The 22,728-nt window shown below is 45.7% G+C and overlaps 1 protein-coding gene and 1 pseudogene across 1 annotated transcript in view; both read left to right on the forward strand.

The window, feature by feature from the left end:
• Nucleotides 1-19,177, forward strand: part of LOC137633477 (uncharacterized protein CG43867-like) — a 35,271-nt gene extending 16,094 nt beyond the window's left edge. The window contains exons 4-5 of the mRNA XM_068365778.1: nt 17,240-17,352; nt 18,920-19,177. Coding sequence (XP_068221879.1) covers nt 17,240-17,352; nt 18,920-19,177 — 371 coding nt within the window. The remainder of the gene's footprint in view (nt 1-17,239; nt 17,353-18,919) is intronic.
• On the forward strand, nt 13,823-13,941 carry LOC137634069 (5S ribosomal RNA; annotated as a pseudogene).
• Nucleotides 19,178-22,728: the final 3,551 nt, after the last annotated feature.

Consider the following 22,728-nt stretch of genomic DNA (forward strand, 5'->3'; position numbering starts at 1 on the left):
TCGCATCCTGGTTGATTTGGCGGGTGGTCAAAGTCATTTTTTGAGAGCGCCCAGATTAGGGGTTTGAGGAGGTCCTATTGTATGGGTTGCAGCCCTTGATACTTCAGCTCCTAGGGGTCTGTCAGCATCCTAAGAGGATCGCGAGGCTCCGTAAGGAAGACGTACTTATAAGGCAGAGTAATCGTCTAAGTCGACTTCCTTACCAGGTACCTATTTATTTTGTTTTTGTTATTTTGATAACTTCTAAAATGAAATAAAAACTCTTAGCTCATAAGATGTAAACATATTTAACTGGTCTCTACCCACCACCCTGGGTGTGAATCAGCTATATATTCACCGGCTAAGTTAAATATTTAAAAATGATATTTTAATTATAAAATAAATTTTTGAATATACTTACCCGGTGAATATAAATTAAACGGCCCTCCCTTCCTCCCCAATAGAGACGCAGTGGGATGAGGAGAAAATTGAGTCTTTGTTTACATAGAGTTTGGTATCTGGCCGACAGTTGGCGCTGGTGAGCACACCCGCAACCTGTATGGCGATCGCTAGCGAGTTTTTTTTGTACAGTTTTTTGTCTGTCGAGCAACAGAGTTGCAGCTATATATTCACCGGGTAAGTATATTCAAAAATTTATTTTATAATTAAAATATCATTTTTAATGTTTGTCATATCTATTGTTTAAGACAACTGGTGAATAGCAAAACCATCACTCTATAGACTAGCTTTTGTTGTATGATTGAAAATCCAAAATTATCAAAATAAAGGCGATTTTGTATCATGCGTTTCCTAAACGCCAAAAAGCACAATAGAAAACGATAACCAGTGGTTTGTTTACGTTTATCTCTGATCATAACGAAGAAACAGACGCATTTACACATCTGTGTATAGGTTAGTTTCTGCATCAACAGCAATCTTACCAATATTGATTATATGTTGATTTTGTTATTACCAATGCTCTACTTAATTTTTTTTCTAAGAACTTCCAAATAAATGAAGTGAATGCCATTTATATAATGTTTTTCTTTATGACGCCGCCTGAAACGGAAACCTTCCATTTGTTTACGCTCCATCTTCGATCATGATAAACAAACGAACGCATTAAACACACATGATCAAAGTGATAACTAATGATATTACAAACATTTAGTAAACATTGTTATTACAAATATTTTACTTACCGTATCCATATAAATTCCTAAATTCCAAAGCTGGAAACCTTTTTTTTCCTTATGCGTTTAATCCACAATAGCAAACTGCCGCTAATGACAGAATGATAATTTACGATAATTCTAAACTGTTACGAAAGATAATTGTCCTTTCCATATCCAAAATACTTTTCCTAACTTCAGTTAGGAAAACCATATGCAAAAATGGTAAAAGAAGAAAGTACTAGGCTTATTTTTAAAGTCATCGAACAATCAGGTTACTGCTATTACGTTCGATGTGACAGAGAAAGAGAGAGAGAGGGAGAGAGATGGTTTTAAATTTACTAAACAATAAATATAGTTTATAACACATTGGTCCTTATGTAATATTAACTGTATTGAGAGAGAGAGAGAGAGAGAGAGAGAGAGAGAGAGAGAGAGAGAGAGAGATTTTTATTTTACCGTCTACTCTACAAAACTAATCTTTGCAAATCAAATGTGTACTGTTTAAAATATGACAAAATATTGCCGACTCGTTACCGTAGTTTAGGCTATTCACTGCCGATAAACGAACCCAGTCTACTCGTGAAAACCTTGAACGCCCGGAGGGAAAAAATAGGCTTTTATATATACTGTACTAAACAAAAATAATGCTTTAATATACCATCATTAACACTACCATTACAATTATCGTAAGGTTGGAGAAAGGTAATGATTGCCGAGAACGTAACCACAATTCTGTTTACATTTTGTCAGCTGGACTCCCATAGTTAACTGTTGATTTCATTGTTGATGTGGAATTTTATCCTTAAATAGGCTATTCATTATGAAATTATGTTAATAAGATGTAATGTTAATATTGTTTTGTAAAATTTATTATAAATCACCGTACTTAGGGCTACCAATATGCTTAGAAAGACAATAGATTTGATACATTTTATAGTGCTTGACTCGCAGACTTTGAACAGTTTCGCAGATACAGAAAATTTATTTTTGAAAAATAGAAGTCGCATAAAAGGGGAATCGTATAATTCGAACACGCATAATTCGGGACCCTACTGTATGTGATAGGTTAAAGTCATTTACAAAGTGATAGTCTTGTTTCGTCTTATCTGCATTTTATTTAATCGATATTATTGGGCTTTTTATTAGTTTTACTTTTCTGTACTTGTTTTCATAAGTGTGATTTTTTATATGATATATTTTTGGGAAAGGCTTATGTGTTCATTTTTTGTTAGTGTTAGTGGGACTGGCTAAGGAATATACTTACGTAGAAAACAAGAAATTGTAGTGAAAGAAGAAAATGGTTTGACCCAATAGTAGGCAATAAAATCTTTTGTAAATGTTGAGTAAATTTAAGATTCAGAGGAAATTCAAGTATGATAGTGAAGTATTCAAAGCCTTACCAATCTTTGAACTAATTTATTTCTAATAATAATTGTAAATGCTGTGCATAACCATTGCCTTTAGGCAGAAGTGAAATTATTTTAAGTAATACATTTGGTGGGGGTGGTGGCGGGGGCCAGTAGCTGTAGTGAACGACACCTCGTAGTAACGGGGGATTTTGAGGAGGGAGAAGTCTAATTGGAGAGGGATCTCTGGCAGTAGTATCACTCGCCCCAGTTTTAATACCGACACCCTTTAGGGGAGGGCGAGCTGGATATATTCCTAGCATTCCATGCAACTTACTTCTCTGGTATATTTAGCAGTATTTATAACTTTGAAATGGTGCTTTAAGGAGCATTTCACTGGGCGACACGGGTTCCTCGCCCAGAAATAGATTTTTCTTTCGTCAAAATCCCTTTTTTAAGTTCATGTAATTTTAATTTGTTCCGTAACCGAAATACAAACCACGCTATTTACATTGGGTTTTCCTTTTAGCGCAGCTGAAATGGCGAGCCATTAGAATTTAACGAGGGTGTATTACCCCCGCGCTAGTTAGCAGGGGGTAGGGGAGTGGTAGCTAGCTACCCCTTCCCCCCCCTCACACACAGGTGAACTGGCTCGGACTGGGACAGACGTCTCTGTCTTGGTCCTCGCTTGGCAGCCATAGTTTGTTTTGTCTTTACTTGATCACTTACTTTTCTTTTACTCAATATATATGTAAACATGTTTTCATGTTTGTATATATATTTGAGTATAGAAATCAGTAAGTCTCCTTTTCAGAGTTGTGTGTGTAGTGTACGATATCTCCGTGAAGTCCTCGGCAGTTAGGCCACCACGGCGTAATTTTATGGGTTGCGATCGAGTTTGACTTCGGTCTTTCTCTCTCTCTCTCTCTTGAGGTCGTTCACCCTTTTACTACGTTTTACTACGCCCCTTGTAGCTTCCTTCCCGTGTGGGGGGGTTGCTACGTCGTACGTTTTGTCTCAATTAGTTTATGAATCTAATTGTAGTTGTTAATTTTTCAGCTTGTAGAACGATTCCTTTCGGGGTTTTCGTTCTTTCTTTAGTGTTCATTCATTTTTAAATTACATAATTACATAGTTTCATAATTATAATTGTTATAATTCTGTTTTGGTTATAGCTCTCCTTCCGTGAGTGTAAGTGGTTGTGAGGGCACGTGCCTGTTGTGTAATTCTTGTTTCTGGAGAGGGAGGTCTCAACCTTCCGGACTCACCAGTGGTAGCTTATACACCGCCCCCTGGAACCTCCCCAAGCGGCGGCGCGAGCCCTAAACCACGCCCCTTGGGCGGAGTTACCAGGGACGAGCGGGTTGACTCGGCAATGGAAGTCACATTTCTGAAGTTGACTTCGGCACAGAACGTTCTCCTCTTTTTCCCTCCCGCTGCTCCCAACATATATTTGCTGGTTTTCATTATTCTGCACTCAGCAACAGAGTAATATCTCAGCCCACGGCTTAATTATGGCTAGGCAAATTCTTACCTCCGTGGAGGTGCATCGGCTTAGCGAAGACTCCAGTGAAGAGGAGAACGTAATCAGTAACGAAAAACGAGCACAATCGACTGCAGGAAGTGATATGCCTTCTAATTCTGATATCGTAAATATGTTACTCCAACAGAATCAAACACTCCTGAAAATCATTCAGAAAAGGTAAGGTTTTAAATTCTGTTTACAACGAAAACGTCATATGGAAAGCAGCTGATTTAGACTACAGTAATGACGTCACAAATGCAAATGGCGGCCCCCATACGTAAGGTTGTTATGATTTGAATGCTTAGAGCAGGCACTTCCGAACATAGCGTAAGTAGCTTAAGCAAAGCATGTGCATGATTACAACACGATTAATTGGTGTAAACAAACTAAATACTCTAATTTTTATATATAACAAAATTATAATTAAGTACAGTATACAAAACAAATTGCTTGCCTGACACATCAAAAGCATGCAGCTTAATAGGCAGTAGGCTAGACCACAGGTAAGTTCGAGTTTACATTTCTCGCTTTAAACCTATCGACACTAGCCTAGGCCCTGGGGGGCGATCTGATAAGGGTTACATATGAGGCAGGTCTAGTTTATTAATAATAACAGATATAAACTTATCATTCACTTAAATATGGCACTGAATTAACCTAAGAGGGCTATTTGAGTCGTGAACCCCATTGCCTGACTTCAGCCTTCTAGGTCCGCTGCTGTCCATATTTACTATACCTGTTGAACAAACGTTTAAATTAATCTATGGTAAATAAATCACTGATATTAAACATTCATCTCGGCAGAAGTGGTTCACCTGCTAAGAAGAATGAGGCTCCCCCTCCTACTAAGCGCTCAAGACGATCACCTGAATTACCTGAAAGTGCAAATTTAGACCTCTTTTCCTTTTATAATAATGGAGATGAAAATAATGGAGATGAAAGTGATTACGAGGATTTCAACCTTCTTACCTTCCATAAACCCATTCCTTCATATATTTCCACCAATTTCAAAGCTGAACCATCTTTTCATAGAGAAGGGAAAATTCAATTGAATAATTCACTAGTAGCATTAACTTTCAGTGAGGGCCATAGTGATAACCGGGATAAATTCTTTGTTAGTAGTCAAAATAAGGAGTTCTAAGACTTTTTAAAATTAATTAATACTCCAAAGTTGAATTTCTGGCCTGAAGGTAAGGTATTTGATGACAGCTATAAGAGGAAATTTTTTTATGACATAGAAAATATTAAAATGAGTATTTCTGCCTTTCAAGGGCATGCAGCACTGGCACACATTGTATACCCCTCCAAAGTAAATGACATTGATTTTTTGTCCAAGATTATTATTGGTCCCCTAAGAAGGAGCATAGACCTCATACAAAATTTGATAAGAAATTTCAGAAGCAGAGCACTTCCTAGATACCTCAAGGAAGAAATAAGAGATCTTATAATCAAAGCAGACATTAAAGAAGTTTGGAATTTAACTGAAGACCAAAAATCTGCCATTGCTGCCTGCTTTCACAAGGGTCCCCTCCTCAGAGGAGGGGCAGCAAACTTCAGGGGTAGGAAATTCAACTTTGGGGGCAGATTTCAGGGAAGAAGGTTCAGTTTCCTCAAAGGTAACCCTAACTTTAGATTCAAGTCTCAGCCGCTTAGAAGAGGTAATAGGCGAGGTGGGTACAGGGGGGGAGGTCACAAAATGGACAAGCTAATAGTTCAGGAGCCAGAGAAAAGAAAGACCCTAGAAATTGAGCCATGCTCCGCACCAGTTCAAAGAGAGATTTCTTCAGCACCAGTATTCTATGCACCAGTTGATAACGATGTTTACTCTGCACCAGTTAATAATGAGCTTTGCTCAGCACCAGTTAATGAGCTTTGCTCAGCACCAGTTAATAACGAGCTTTGCTCAGCACCAGTGGTTAATGAGCTTTGCTCAGCACCAGATAATAACGAGCTTTGCTCTGCACCAGACCATCATGACATTGGGCCAAATGCTATAAATCAAGATAGAAGTAAAGAGACCCTGCCTTTGGCCTCAAACCCAATGAATAACTCCTCCCAGAGCCCCCCAGAGAATAGGATAGGTAAGTCATTATTGTTGAATATTGATAGTTGGAGAAAGCTTCCTAATGCCTCTTTTGCTTGTAAAATTATCAATGAAGGGGTGAGAATTCCGTTTAATAATAAACTTAAAACCCAGAGGTCATTAAAAAGAACAGGTAAAGATAGATTTTATTCAATTAACAAGCGTAAAATATTGGAAAGTGAATGTGACAGACTGCTAAAACTAGGTGTCATAGAGCAGATCCCCAGAACTTCCTTTTACTACTCCAACCACATATTTTATAAATTCAAACCAGATGGAACAGTATAACTAATCTTTGACATGAAGGTGCTCAACACCATGATTAAAAAACCTTCTTTTACCATGCTCAAGGCCAATACTATATATCCCTATCTACATCTAAACTCTTGGGCATGCAAACTAAATTTAAAAGATGCTTATTGGCACATTCCATTACATGCAAGTAGCCAGAAATTTCTAACCTTCAAACTGGGTAAAAGGAAGTTCAAATGGACTGTGATACCCTTTGGACTAAAGACAGCACCTTATATTTTTTCAAAGATAATGTACACAGTGATCAAGAATATTAGAACTTCATATAACATCTTAATATTCAATTATCTTGATGACATTCTTATGTTAGCAAAAGATTATGTAAAATGTAAAAATCACATTCAGCTAGTCATTAAGATCTTGTCAGACTTAGGATGGAATATCTCACTTAAAAAATCTACAATTGAACCGACTCAAAGAATTGAATTTTTAGGAGTGCATTACAATATGATTAAGAAAACTATGAATCCCAGTGGGAAAAACATAGAGAAGTGTGTCGAATTGGCCAAAGCTTTCTCCAACTCTGTTAAATCTGACCTGCATTCCTATCAAATGTTAATCGGAGCTTTAAATTTTAATGCATCCTATACAAGCTTGGGAAGATTCCATCTTAAATATCTCCACAGATACCACAGTTATTTTAATTCAGGGTACAAAAATCATTCCCCACACCTTCAAAAAATACCTAAAGCCATGGGAACAGAGACAAATGTACAGAGAAGTTAACATTCCAAAACCACAGATAGATGCAGAACTTTTCACTGACGCTTCCAACCAGGGTTGGGGAGGTGCATTAGTAATAGCGGGTAATATGCTCTCAATAAATGGAACTTGGACAAATGAAGAATCTTCCCTTCACATCAATGTAAGAGAGTTATTAGCTTGCTTCTATTCTTTGGAACACTTCATCACAAGGTTATACAACAAGGTAGTCTTAATACATGTTGATTCAAAGGTTACTAATTGTTGGCTAAGGAAACAGGGTAGTATCAGAAACAAGTTAGCTCATGAACTAGTCAGGGAAATACTTAGTACCATGAAGGATCACAACATACAGATAAATTCCAGATGGATCAGGGGAGTAACACCATCGCAGACTCACTTTCCAGGGACCTGGGTTCCATTCACACAGAAACTTCCCTCAGTGACAGTCTATTCTCCTTAATCTGCTCTGACTTCAATTTCACCCCGGAAATAGATCTGTTCTCAAATGGCTTCAATACTAAGTGCAAAAAGTTTTGTTCATCTCTTCCAAACCAAAAAGCCATCAGCAATAATGCACTTACAATTAGCTGGAAGGGATCAACACCTCTCTATGCCTTTCCACCAGGATTCTTACTACACAAAGTAGCTTTTAAAATCTATAAAGAATGCAATAATAATATGCTTTTCTGTACCATATCGCAGGGGACGGAACCATGGATTCCATTAGTGAAGTCAGTCGCGAAGCAGCACAAACGATATATTGTGAAGATCGAAGACTACCAGATAGTTCTCAAGGATTGTATCTCACCCTCAGCAAAGCTCCAATCAACTTTGATCGCCTTCAAAATTTAAAGGATCAGCTCCCTAACGTCTTTCCTCCTGAGGTTTGCTCCAAAATTGCTGTCAGCTTGAGGGACAGCTCCTTGCACAAGTATGAAAACCTATACAACATTTTTAAAAGTTTTATTCACAAGGAGTATGGAAGAGACAACAAATTCCCCCTGTTAGCAATTATTTTATTTTTCAATCACCTTATAGACAAGGGACTGTCTTACAACACCCTGAAGAGCTACAGAGCAGCTTTAGGTCCTATCTTGTCAGGTTATTTCCCAGGTTACTGTCTTGCAGAAGACAAATATGTCAAAGCAATGATATCGGGAGTTAATAGAAGGAAACCTAGAAATTCTCACCAGTTCCCTGGCTGGGATCTAGACAAAGTAATCTCGTTTCTCAACACCACGAGAGATAGCTCTACCTTACTACTGACACAGAAAACCTTGTTCCTAGTAGCCTTAGCTTGCCCTTTAAGAGCAAATCAATTTAACAATCTCTGCATTTCCAGGAGCACCTTCACCCCAGAACACATTGTCTTACGGAACCACCCTTCCTTCATGGCCAAAAACCAAAAGAACAACTACACGCCAATAGAGATCAGCTTTAGGAAGCTTCCTAACAGACCAAAAATATGCCCAGTCAGACAATTGAACTTCTATTTGGAATACACAAACAAAGTCTGTATGGAAAGAAACATAGACAGGAAAGACCACATATGGCTAGACGAACACTTCAAGATAATGTCTCTACAAAAAATGAGACAACTTTTTAGGGAGTGCATTTTCAGAGCTGACCCAAATGCAACTAAACAGTCAACGAATTTCCACTCTATAAGGGGTCAAGCTTCATCAAGACTACTATACAATGGAGTATCTATACAAGAAATCATGTCCAGAATGAATTGGAGAAGCGACTCTGTCTTCAGCTCTTACTATGCTCTCCTCGGCTTACAGGGAGCTTTCGATGCTGTGGTCGCTGGACTTCATCTTCAAGCCCCCTGAAGCATCTGCCTAGCTACCACTGGTGAGTCCGGAAGGTTGAGACCTCCCTCTCCAGAACTGTAAGTTTACTTGTGAACGAAGGTTCTGGAGTGGGAGGTGAGACCTTCCGGACTCAAAGTCTGGGTCACCCTCCAACCCTTCCCCCGTGAGCCGAGGAGACCATGTACTTAGGAGGGAATATTCTAACAACTTCATAATTCAACAGAGTAGGCTATATACAAGAACACACACATACAATCACTATTATTCCACAGAAAACAAACTAACTGGAATCTTTCAATATTCATATCAACCAAGAGAGCACAAGAAGATTGAATTTACTAGTAAAAAGACCTTTATGTCCAACAATTTGCACCTTCACAGTAATTCCTTCATAACTTGCACAACCAAGGTAAGCTCAACCACTTCTGTGTTATTTTTTGTTCTATTACAACTTCAAAAATGTGACTTCCATTGCCGAGTCAACCCGCTCGTCCCTGGTAACTCCGCCCAAGGGGCGTGGTTTAGGGCTCGCGCCGCCGCTTGGGGGGGTTCCAGGGGGGGGGTGTATAAGCTACCACTGGTGAGTCCGGAAGGTCTCACCTCCCACTCCAGAACCTTCGTTCACAAGTAAACTTACAGTTCCTTTCCCTCGGGATTCCTCTTCAGAGCCTTCCCGGGGGAATGAATGTGTACTAATGATTTTTGTTTTATTTTTTTACAGTTACCGATCTGGTTCGTTTCTGTAATATGGCAACGGTGTGAGCTGTCTTGTTGAGGCCTGGGGATTCGGCTGTTGCTGCCTCCCCTTTGGATTTTCGTCAGGGGCGTGTCTCCTACTGGAAGTACTCCCGTGACGATTGACAGCTCTCCAGTTCATTTTAGAACTCTCAGGAGGCTTGCCTCCTTGGGTGGGTAACTTTCCTTCTGAGGGAAGTTTTTCCTGTCCAGGCTTGAGTTTTTCCCCTTTTGGGGGGTTCTTCTCTTGCCTTTTTTTTGTGCGACTATGCTCTTGGTGCTGAGCGGTCACACCTGCAGTTTCGCTCAAGGGGCTGGGCAACTGCAGGAGCCCCTCTTCGGAGGATTGCTCCTTTTAGGTCACTGGCTGACCAGTCTCTTCTACGAAGTGTTTCTCTTTCGTTCACGAGAGAGTACACTCATAGAGACTCCTCTTCGGAGGATTCTTCTGCTGCTGTTGCTGTTGGCCTCCTTCGCCGTAAGGCTCACCGTCCGCCTCGTCGTAAGGGCCTCTCATCTCCCTATAAGGGTGCTAAGAGGCGCCTTTTTGAATCTCCGTTTGCAGCCTACAACTCCTTCTTCTTGATCTTCCGCCCTGGTGCAGATGGACAGCAGTCTGACCTCGTCTTCCGATGGGCAACGGTCTTCCCGACGGGCAACGGTCTTCCCGACGGACAACGGTCTTCCGACGGACATCAGTCTCCCGGCGGACAGGCAACGGTCTTCCGACGGACATCTGTCTCCCGACGGACAACGATCCCTTCGGGGCAAAGGGTTGCCTCCCACGGGGGTTATTCCCTTGCGTGTCAGGGTTCCCCTGCGCGCCCTTCTGCTGTGTTTGCTCCTGCTCAGTGTTAGCGCACAGGCGCTCTCCTGCTCATCAGCGCTTCCTGATCGCTAGCGCTCTCCTGTTCGCCAGCGCTCTCCTGTTCGTCAGCGCTCTCATGATGATCATCTCGGCTGTTCCTGTTGGTTCCTGTTACGCGCCCTGTGCGCCCACGTTCGCCCTCGCGATCTAGAACTTCGGTTCAGGTCTGGGTTAAGGACTCTTCTTCTATGCGCAGGCTTCCACGCGTTGCCTTCTGCTCGTCAGCGATCATCAGCTCGCCAGCGACCTTAGATGCGTCAACGTTCACCTGCTCGCCAGCGATCTCCTACGCGTCAACAATCGCCATCGATCTGCCACGCGTGTCGGTTCCTCTGACCACCATCAGTAGCGATCTAGCGCTCGCCTGCTGTGGACCACGATCTCCGGTAGCTGAGTCTTGCCGTAGATCTTCCTCCTGCTCGCCAGCGCTCACCTTTTCTTCTGTCCTTCTGTGCGCCAGCTTTCTTTATTTGCCAGCGCACATCTGCGCGCCCTTCTTTGCCACGCACCATGGGCGCCAACAGTTTCCTGACCGTCTAGGATCGCCTGATTAACAGCTGGCTTCAGCGCTCACCTTCCAGATGCACCTGCGCGCCTTCTGTTAGCGCGATGCGCGCTAACCATCACTAGTCTCTCTCGCGTTGGCAATCGCCTACGCGCCCGCGCGATTCTTCATCTGCTCGCTAGCGTTTTGTTAACACACCACCGCTCGCCAACGCGCCGTCGCTTGCCGACGCGCCATCGCTTGCCAACGCTCCGTCACTCTCCTGCGGGCTATCGCCTCGCCAGAACGCGCCATCGCTCGTCAGCGCGCCATCGCTTGCCAACGCGACATCGGTCTCCCGACTGCCTGTGCTCACCCACGCGCCCACGTGCCTGCGCGGCCACACGCCCACGTTCCTGCGCGACCGCACGCCCACGTGCCTGCTCGTCTACGCTCATGCGCGACCGCCCACATGCTCTCCAATGTTCGCCCGCGCGCGAACCAACGATATTCCATCGCGAACGGACGGTTTCCGTCGCGCGGACGGACGGTGTTCCGTCGCGCGAACCGACGGGGTTCCGTCGCGCGAACCGACGGGGTTCCGTCGCGCGAACCGAAGGGGTTCCGTCGCGCGAACCGACGGGGTTCTGTCGCGCGAACCGACGGGGTTCCGTCGCGCGAACCGACGGGGTTCCGTCGCGCGAACCGACGGGGTTCCGTCGCGCGAACCGACGGGGTTCCGTCGCGCGAACCGACGGGGTTCCGTCGCGCGAACCGACGGGGTTCCGTCGCGCGAACCGACGGGGTTCCGTCGCGCGAACCGACGGGGTTCCGTCGCGCGAACCGACGGGGTTCCGTCGCGCGAACCGACGGGGTTCCGTCGCGCGAACCGACGGGGTTCCTTCGCGCGAACCGACGGGGTTCCGTCGCGCGAACCGACGGGGTTCCGTCGCGCGAACCGACGGTGTTCCGTCGCGCGAACCGACGGTGTTCCGTCGCGCGAACCGACGGTGTTCCGTCGCGCGAACCGACAGTGTTTCTTCGCACGAACGTCGGCTTAATTCTTGCAGTATCCATTGCTCGCCTATGGGTTATCGCTCGCCGACCACCAGCTCTCGCCCTTCCTACCACGCTCGCCCTCCTTCTGCGCTCCATCGCTCACCTTCGTTTGCGTTCCTGCGTGACCGCGCATGGGCGCTTCCACGTTCACCCACGCGCAAATCATTGATTTACCATCGCGCGAGCTCCAGGGCGATTGCGACCACGATTCCCATTGATGTTTTCGCAGCATGGCCAGCCTGGCGAGTTCTTCTGGAGCGTATTTCCAGAACACGGCCTCACCCCGTAACGCAGAGCATGGCACATGCAAGAATAAGAAGAATCTTCAGGAAGGTCTGAGCAACACTCCTCTTTCCAGAACCTGGGTTAGCCCTTCCCCGTCATTCCCTGAAAGGATTTTTGGCGTGGGGCTTTCCGTTCGAGATTTCTCCATCGGCCAAGGGGTGACTGCTTACCCCTTCCTCTTCTCCATCTCGTGTAAGGGGCTTACCAGGTCCTTTCCCTCCTCGGTTACGGCCCGAGGTTTGGTTCAAGGAAGCTACAGGAAGGTCATGGGTACTTTCCTCCTCTCGGGCTCAGGCACCTTGGCGTTGGACCATCTGGACGCGCTGACCGAGGGCTTCCTTTCGGGTGTCTCATCCGTGGATGTCGACAACCTCAGACACCCTTCCATCCTTGAGAAGAGTTTGTTTGTGCCCAAGGACTGAGACATAGACAGCGGCTGTGCGGAGGAAGTTGACTTCCGTTTTCACTCCTCCAAGGTGCTTTCTTCCAGACTCTGCAGGGCTCCAGCGCCTTTTTCTTTCAACCACGTCGGCCTAAGTTATCGGCTACGACAACTGAGACAAAGTGTCCAATTGCAGTTCCTCCTGTCAGGAACAGATGGCACGGGAGGCTCCCCCGGGGGGGGGCATAGTTCTAGAGGGAGCGGCAGAGTTCACGAACTCTAGGATTGGCACCCCCACCCCCTTGCAGGTTTCACGCTGGGAGTATGCCTAAGGTTACTCATCCGGATGACAGCTTCCCGATGTCTATTCCCGCACGATCTCTGTGATCAGCCAAGGATATCGCGCCTGCCGTCTCTGTCAGCGAATTCAGTGTCTCTGAACCTCTATGCCATAGGGTCGGCAAGAGTTTGCCCGTTTGGGCAGAATGATCCATACCTTAGGAGAAGATCCTCCATAGGATCATCGACGGCTTCACCCCCGGCTTCACCCCCGGCTTCTTCAGTCGATCCTTTTTTGTAAGGAAGTATCTGAGATGGGAGTTCCTTAGTCAACCTCTCAGTCCTGATCAATTTTGTCGAACAAACTTCGTCCAGCGTGGAACAGCAGAATCGATCAGACTGGTAACGAGGCGACAGGACTCCTTAAACCCTGGATCGGAAGGACGGGTACTTTCAGTTTCCATTCCATCCACCTTCCAGGAAGCTCGTGGAATTCAGCCTAGACTGCAGGTATTCCTGCTTAAGATGCAGTGTGGCGATCCCGCCGTGGCATCGCAGGTTTTTTTTCCCCAGAGAACTCTCCCGGCTTAACTCATGGCCGCTCAGGCGCAGGCTTCCGCCTCCTTCACTTTTTGGAGGTCTGGTCAACTCCGGTAGGCTCGGGTTCGACCTTCTTCAGCGCCGGGACAAGCTTCCGGATGCTTACCATGAGTGGGGGTTCATGGTATTTTGCTAGGAGCCTTCTCTTCTTCTGCCTCAACATCTGGAGTATCTGGCCATGATATTGAGTCAACGGCCTTACCACGTTGGAAACCCCACTTCTCGTCCGTCCAGCGAGGTTAAGCAACGTCGGTTCTGGTCGGTACTTGGATGGGTGACCACCTGGGGATGCCAGATTCTGTTGCCTCCTCCTCCGAGCCTTCCTTTCAGTTGACTGTGGCAAGGCTGAGGAGAGTCGCAGTACCTGTTCTCAGTCAAGCATAGCTTTCAGCCCTACCTTGGAACGTTTCCTAGTTCTCCTTTCCTCATTGACCCGTCTATAGTTCCGAACGGTTGCCTCAGGATAAGTTCCATGTGGGGCGGTCCAAGTTCCGGTGGTGACAGGCAACGAGTAACCGGACCTTCTGGCCCCTATGGGACCAGAGGAACTATTAGACCTGCAATGGGTGTTGACCTATGGAACCTGTTGATGGGAGTGGATATTCTCGTCCTTTCCCCACATTCTTGATGCTGTTCACGGACTCGTCAAAGAAAAAGGGGGGGGGGGGGGGGCATGTTCCGTTCCAGGCCTATGGTCAGGACCTGAAGGATACCTCTCCATCATTCAGGCAGGCTTAGGGGCCGTAGTCTGTCCCCTCTACAGATCCTACAGCTCCTGCCGAGTCGCTCCGTGCGCGTCGACTTCATGATTCTGGCGTGTTCTAACCAGCAGGGGACGCATTTTCACACCTTCACATCTTGCAGTAGAGATACCGAGATGATTGAGATACTCTCAATACCACCATCGGCTCTCTCTTTCCAGGCAGAGGAATGTTCTCTCCGACTATCCGAGCAGAGCCTCGTAGAGAGAGAGTACCTGGGGGTCTTTGGCCTTGAGTAACCAGCAAGTCCTGGTCTGGGGGACCTGATCGCGACAGCTTGGAACCTCAAGCTTCCGCTGTTCCTCCCCCCAGTCTCAGACCCTGAGACTCTGGCAAGATGCATTCCGGTGATGGTGGTACAACTTCGACGCCTGCATCTTCCCTCCTTTTTGTCTGTGGAGAATGGGTCTCAACAAGACCAGGTTGTCTGTCAACCTTTCAATGGGAGAGCTCCACTGGGACTATGTGCAGAACGGTTTCTGGACCCTCTGCTTCCCCTGACGGAACTCCCGGGAGAGCTGCTCCCACGGCACAGACTACTCAAACAACCACACTGCAACATCTTTCACGAGCCGGGGCGTCGCTTCGGCTTCATGCCTGGAGACACTACGCCTCCTTCTCAAGAAGAGACAACCCGCTACAGTCGCGGGACGGAGGTCTCGTCACCTGCGATAGTCATCTGCAGGGGTCTTCCAGGCGTAGTGAAGAGTCTTCGGTGGTTGGTGCCGTGGGAGATATACCTCTTCCCTTGAGGCCTCTTCTCCAGCAATAACGATCTTATTGCCTTTCGGCGGGAGGAAACTCCTTTCCGCTCTCGGCAATGAAGCCTGTTGCTCAGCCTTTCCCTGACCTTCAGGCTTAAAGGAATAACTTTTTCCTTCCCGCTGGATCTTTCCTCGCTCATGCGAAGCTACGAACGTCCCTGCCCTTGTCGGAGTGAGACCTCCAACTTGGAGCATGGCTCGGACTTTTTAGTCCCTTAAGAGATCTTCTCAAGACCCTTTACGACAGGCCTCTGATTGTATTCCGTCTTGTCTCCTGCTCACTCTGGCCGCGGCCAGTGGGTAAGCAATCTTCTTGGTCTCGTACGACTTCGCCCTTTCTAAGGAAGGGGGGAAGGCAACATTCAGGTTCGCTCCTGAGTTGTTGGCTAGACTCAGAATCTTGGGGTCCCGGCCCTTCGGTCCAATTCCTTAAAGATTTCGAGTCTCCATTCTGTATCTGATGTCCCAAAACCTTCTCCTTCTTGCCAGTAAAGGAATCGAGGGGTTAGCTTTGGGAACAGCTGCAGTTTGTCCTCAGTTGCAGCCGATCTGGGAGCACAAGGAGGACACGCGGGAGAGTCACCAGTATACCTCTTCAGCTCGGACTCAAGGACATTCATCTCGACCTGAATCCAGACCCTCCCCCGTCACGTCGCCCTACAGCACGATGTTGGATACATCACAACGTCCCTCGCCTTCGAGTAATACTACTCTGTGACGCAGGTGCTACAAGCTGGAGTCTGGAAGCGTCTAATGACCTTCGCAGCCCGCTTCCTGCAGGGCGTGACCCACAGGAGTTTCGATACGTTTTCTATCGCTCTGTGGTGGCTACACAACAGCTGGTCTAACCTCAGGGTCCTTTTTGGACAGGTAGCAGAAGGTTGAGGGCATTGTTATCAGGTTTTAGTCTGCATGAACGAAAGAAGTATGTCTGGCCCTTACTTCTTTCTTCATCATCCCCTCTACGGGGAAGCAGCATCCTGGTCTCTGCATAGCTGACCTCGAACCTCTGCAGGTAAACTATGCTTCCTTGTGTTCCGAGTATTGAGTCAATACTGTCGCGTCCCCCATACCCTGACGAGGTGGTATTGGGAACGTCCTAACCCAGAGTTCCTTCTGGAACTCCAGGTCATCTGCCTAGGACGGGTCACACTTCTTCCTTCACACACAAGCTTATGTAGGCCACACGGTTCCTTGCGGAGCAAGGAACTTGTGAGGTGCAGGGACTCCTTTTCTCGAGTGCGACTCACTCGGATTCTGAGTCCCCGGGTAAAGCCAAAGCCAGTATTGCGGGAGACTTTCCACCCTACCTAAGGGGTAAGTCACCCAATGTAAATAGCGTGGTTTGTATTTCGGTTACGGAACAAATGACAAATTCGAAGATAATTTGTATTTTTCCTAACCATACAAACCTTAGCTATTTACACATATTTGCCCGCCAGCCCTGTCCCCCAAGACAAGTCCTACCTCTAAGTGAAAGTGAGCATTCACCTGTGGGGGGGGAGGGGTAGCTAGCTACCACTCCCCTACCCCCCGCTAACTAGCGCGGGGGTAATACACCCTCGTTAAATTCTAATGGCTCGCCATTTCAGCTGCGCTAAAATGTAAACCCAATGTAAATAGCTAAGGTTTGTATGGTTAGGAAAAATACAAATTATCTTCGAATTTGTCATTTTTATTATAAGAAATTCAAGAGATTACTATTCGTTTATGTAGATTTTGGTAGTAGCCCCTCTTTAAGGTATGTTTGGTTGAAAACAATGGCTGCCTCAGTAGCAATAATTTTGCACTCTATCTTCTCGATAGCTCTGATAACCTTCTTTTCTGTATTACTGCATTCTGCCAGTAATTGAGCAGGAATGATTTTTGCTTAATTACTTGCAGAACACAGTAATAAAGATTATCTGAGCTATCGAGAAGATAGACTGCAAAACTAATGCTACTGAGGCAGCTATTGCTTTTCAACCAAACAAATTCTTTTATGTATAATTTATGCCATTATAGGGTTTGATATGTCATTAAGGTGTAGTGTTTCGATGCAGATTAGTATATAGATGTAATTTTACTCTAAATATTTCAGACTGTGTTCTTTGGCGTCATCCATTGTTGCTGCATAGTAAAGACCCCATTACATCTCCTCTTACATCTCTCCCGTCCTCCCAGCTTCAAGCTGAGGCTATTAAACTCTTTAAGGTAACTTGATGTTGCAATGTTGACCATCTTCAACATTTTTGGGGAAAATTTGTTTTCACCGTGTGTGTTGCTGACATAGTACTTTTTTCAAATACAATTATGTTTGGCCAATGATAGTAAAGTACAAGTTTTTGATGATAGATTAGGAATTTTTTTTTTTAAAAGTGGCTAAAAACATTTGATAGAGGAAAAACATTTTAACCACCAAAACAATGATCTTCCATCATGAGAGTCTATTGATTTGTCTCCTTTATTATACTTTTGAGTTCAATTTTGTAGATCTATTTTATGTTTAAAATAGAGGAACATGATTTGGCCAAAGATTAAAAACAGTTTCATTCTTAAAATCACTTATTTCTATAGTCACACGGCATTTATTTTGCCTCTCTCTTGAACCTGGCTTAATTGTCATCTACCCTGAAACTAAAGAATCTGCAATTTTTTCATCTCGTAATAGTCCTACCGTTCTATTGAGTTTTTGAAATCATATGGCGGTACATGGTAATACTGTACTACCACATGGCTAACCGTACCCTTAGACTTACAGTTTTCTCGTTGCACTGTTATGATAATGCATAGTCACCCTATTCAAATTGTGATTTAGTCTCAAGATAAAAAGCTCGATTTTATAATAAAGCACAGTTGTTTTCTCGTTTTACTTTGTCTTCTTATGAGTTGTTCAAGTGGTTTATTACTGGCCGATAATTATCCTCAACCTAATTGTATCTGAATAACTTGTGAAGAATGTATTTTCCTCACTACTCATATAAGGGAATACCTTTAGTTAGTACAGTCGGTTATCATTATGAGCTATTTGTTAGTCAGTGAAAATGCCTGCACGTGCCTAAAGTTTGGATATGAAATTAATTTCTCCCATAAGAGTACGTGGCCAGTATGTCGAATGTAGACCTCAAGTCCCCAACTTTTATATATTCCAACTAAAACTATATTTTACCAGAAATGAATAACTATTAACTATGCTTTATTATATTTAATAACCCTGAGTTTTAAGTGAAATTAACATCAGTATATTGTGAATTGTGAACTATATCAAGTTTTTGGATGACTTATGTATAGGATTTCTCAAAAATGACTATAGCAGTTTACATAGATCTCATATTGTTCATATTTAACTTTTCTTTTTTATTGTTGCTATGTAGTATGTTTACATGTTATGTAATGTTGACTTGGATGTATTCTCTAGAGGGCTTATTATCACATCATTCCAACCATTCAATACGTCTGCCTTTTTATGCTGTAAAAGTGTGAAATTTTATAATTCATTTTGATTATACAGTACAGTATAAAGTAGTGAGTCTTGATAGCCTGATTTCAAGATCATTATGAAGTTTTGGACACCCTAGAATTTGCCCTTTGATCTTGCTTCGCAGAGCAATATTTGTCTTGTAATTCTCAAGGATTTTTCTCATTGATGTTATATTTTAGTTATTAACATGTAAAGAATATATAACATTGTACTGTTTAGATGAATGACTGCCTTATGATTATTGAGTAAGCTTCATCGAAATAAATTTCATTATTAAGATTCTGTTTTATTCTCTTTCAGTCATGTCAGTTGTACACTTCTGTATTGATGGATTCATCAGGTATTGACTACCTGTGGTGTTATGTCAAAATGCTCCCCAGCAGTGCCTCACATACCCAGTCTGAACTCTTCTGTGGATTGATTAAACAAACGTCAAAGCATCTTCAAGCGAAGCCAGGGGTTCAGGTAACGAAGACTCTGAACAAAATCAAGCACTCTCGAGTAAGTGTGTATGCTTTGTGTTGCAACTGTTTGATGGGTCAGCAAAACAATGCATAGAGTAAACACAGTTTTTCAATATTAATCTTACCCGATGATCATGTAGCTGTCAACTCCGTTGCCCGACAGAAATCTAAGGTCGGGATACGCCAGCGATCGCTATACAGGTGGGGGTGTACACAACAGCGCCATCTGTGAGCAGGTACTCAAGTACTTCTTGTCAACAAGAACTCAATTTTTCCTCTGTCGTGCCACCGACAAGACCTACTTGGATACGCTGTTGATTCTGGAGTTGTTTCTCACGATTTTGGTGATGTATTCGCTCTAGATTTTAGCCTTCGCTATTCAGGAAGCTTTATCATTAGCTTAGCAAGCTTTTGGATTTAATTTGGATTAATTGTTAACGAACTTTGCTAGATTTTGGAATCCCCCCTTGACTATTTCTACAATTCAAGATGTCTGACCAGTCTCAAGTCCCTAAGTACAGGCAGTGTAGTGTTAGGGCTTGTACTAGGCGTCTTCCGAAGGCCTCCATAGATCCTCACACCGTTTGTTCAAATTGTAGGGGTAAATCCTGTCAATTGGAAGATCGATGTGAGGAATGCGCTGGGCTTTCGGAATTCGATTTTAACGAATTCCTTAAAAATGCACGTAGGCTAGAGAAGGATAGGATCAGGAGGAGTTCTTCTCGCTCTGTTGATTTTTCCTCTCCCCATGCCCCTCAACCTATTCCTTCCCCTGTAGTGGTGACTGCCGACCCTGCTACTAGTGCTCAGCCATCCATGGCGGATATGATGCGTGCCATTCAGGCTCTTGGTGACAGAGTGGAGTCATTGGCTAATGACCGTAATCAGCTTTTGGCAGATGTCAAAGAGCTGAAAGCGAAAAGTGCAGTGGGAAGTGTTGTTAGTGCAAGTGAAGTGAAAAGTGTCAGTGTCAGTGTTGCGCATGAGGGTACATCTGTTCGTGCCAGTCGTCCTCCCAGTCCGGGACCTCTTGCAAGCTCCCAAGCCCAGGGGAGAAGCAATGTCGAAGGACCAAAGGGTTCGGCAGGCCTTGATCAGCGTACGGATGTACCCTCAGTGGTTGCTGACGTATCTGTCAGAGATCGTCCCATCCACAAACAGACGAATGAGCCCCATCATTCCTCGTCTGTGGAAGAAGTTTCAAGGAGGAAACGATGGACCAAGGTCTCACGACCTCTCAAGCGTAAGGTCCCTTCCGAGCGAGTCCAACGGCCCAGGTGTAGCCACTGGGTCAGTTCGGACTCGCCGCAGTCTTCCGAAGACTGCACACCTCCCAAGAGAGGTAGAGTGGTTCCTCAACAGGCTACTGCTCCGTCTGTTGCTGCTCCAACCACGGTAGACCCTAAGTGGTCCATGCTGCAGACTATGCAGTCTCAGCTTGCTGCGTTCATGCAAGAGTATCATGCTGAGAAGGTTGACACTGCACCTGTTAACCTACAACCTGCCGCGGTTGTGCGCTCAGCAGATACTGCGGCTGCCTGCTCCCACACTCCACCTGTGAGAGCTCCACCACCGATGCGCAGTCCACCCTGCCAGACGCATGTTCTTGCTGCACCATCCGTTGACATGCGTGAGCTACCGCATCAGCAGTGGGAAAGTGCTGTAGAGCTGCCGGGTTCTGACTCTACGCGGCATGCTCCGCAACCCATGCGGCATGCTCTGCATCCCATACGGCATGCTCCGCAACCCACGGCAATCCCTCCCACGCACCAGCACTCTGCTTTTGTTGTTGCCAGCTCGCAGACTGACCAGCAGCGGCATGATGTTGGATCCGCAGCAGCTACGCATGCACCCGTGCTGCCGGATTCAGCCGTTCAGCTTTCTGCTCCGCCTTTGCCACTTCCTACTCAGCTTTCGGATGATGGAGTATCGGATGACGAAGCTGCACATTTGGATGAACCGCACTCCGACTTAGAAGGGCCCAAGTCTACGCCTCCCTCCTTAGACTTTCGTAAAGTCCTTGCCTTGTTCAGGGACTTGTATCCAGAACAGTTTGTGTCTGCAACCCCTCGCTCTCCTCCCTCCGAGTTTGCTCTGGGCATGCAGTCTGCTGCTCCTGCCTTCACCAAGCTTGTCCTCGCACGCTCATCCAAGAGAGCTTTGAGGGTTATGGGAGAGTGGTTGCAGTCCAAGAAGCAACTGGGAAAGACTGCTTCCATCTTTCCGCCTACCAAGCTTGCTTCCAAATCTAGCGTCTGGTATGCCATGGGAGAGGAACCCGGCTTGGGAGTTCCTGCCTCTGCCCAGGGCGACTTCTCAAGTCTGGTTGACTCTCCCCGCAGGCTGGCTATGAGACGATCGAAGATTTGCTGGTCCTTTTCTGACATGGATCATCTGTTGAAGGGAGTCTTTCGTGCTTTTGAGATCTTCAACTTCCTCGATTGGTGTTTGGGAGCGTTAAGCAGAAAGACTTCCCCTTCGGATAAGGACTCTGCCATGCTGATCATGTCTAGCATGGACAAAGCCATTCGGGATGGGTCTGGTGAACTTGCGGCTTCGTACACGTCGGGAGTGCTTAAGAAGAGAGAACATCTTTGCTCCTTCTTGTCGTCTGGGATCACTCCTTGCCAGAAGTCGGAGTTGTTGTTTGCTCCTCTCTCCAAGTGTCTGTTTCCGGAGGAGCTGATCAAGGGGATGGCTGCCTCGCTGATCCAGAAGGATACCCATGATCTTATGGCATCTTCCGCACGTAAGGCTAAAGCTTTACCTTCCGTGCCTAGACCTTTCCGTCCTGCTGCAGTGGACACACCAGCAACTAGGTTCATCCCGCCCTTTCGTGGCAGAACCTCCAGCAGAGGAGGTCCCCGTGCCGACAGTCACCGTGGCAAATCCAAGAAGGGTTCCAAGTCCGCAAAAGGCAGGATCTGACTGCCTTCCTCTCCAGACAGCAGTGGGAGCCAGGCTCAAGTTCTTCTGGCAAGCTTGGGAGAGCAGAGGTGCAGACGCTCAGTCTGTGAAGTGGCTAAGGGAGGGGTACAGAATTCCGTTCTGCAGCAGTCCCCCTCTAGCAACATCTCCCATCAACCTCTCTCCCAACTACAAGGAGAAGGACAAGAGGCTAGCGTTGCAACAAGAGGTGTCGCTCTTGCTACAAAAGGGAGCGGTAGTCATAGTCCGGGACCATCAATCCCCGGGCTTCTACAACCGTCTCTTCCTGGTAGCGAAGAAGACAGGAGGTTGGAGACCGGTGCTGGACGTCAGTGCTCTCAATGCTTTTGTCACCAAGCAGACGTTCACGATGGAGACGACGAAGTCGGTCCTAGCAGCGGTCAGGAAGGAGGACTGGATGGTCTCGTTAGACCTGAAAGACGCGTACTTTCACGTCCCCATCCATCCAGACTCCCAACCTTTCCTAAGGTTCGTCTTTGGAAAGGTTGTGTACCAGTTCCAAGCCCTGTGCTTTGGCCTCAGCACGGCACCTCTTGTGTTTACCAAACTGATGAGGAATATTGCCAAATTCCTTCACTTGGCAGACATCAGAGCCTCCCTCTATTTGGACGAATGGCTTTTAAGAGCTCCGTCAAGTCGTCGCTGTCTGGAGAATCTCAGATGGACTATGGATCTGACCAAGGAATTGGGCCTCCT

This window comes from Palaemon carinicauda, chromosome 43 (assembly GCF_036898095.1).
Source record: "Palaemon carinicauda isolate YSFRI2023 chromosome 43, ASM3689809v2, whole genome shotgun sequence".
NCBI lineage: Eukaryota > Metazoa > Arthropoda > Malacostraca > Decapoda > Palaemonidae > Palaemon > Palaemon carinicauda.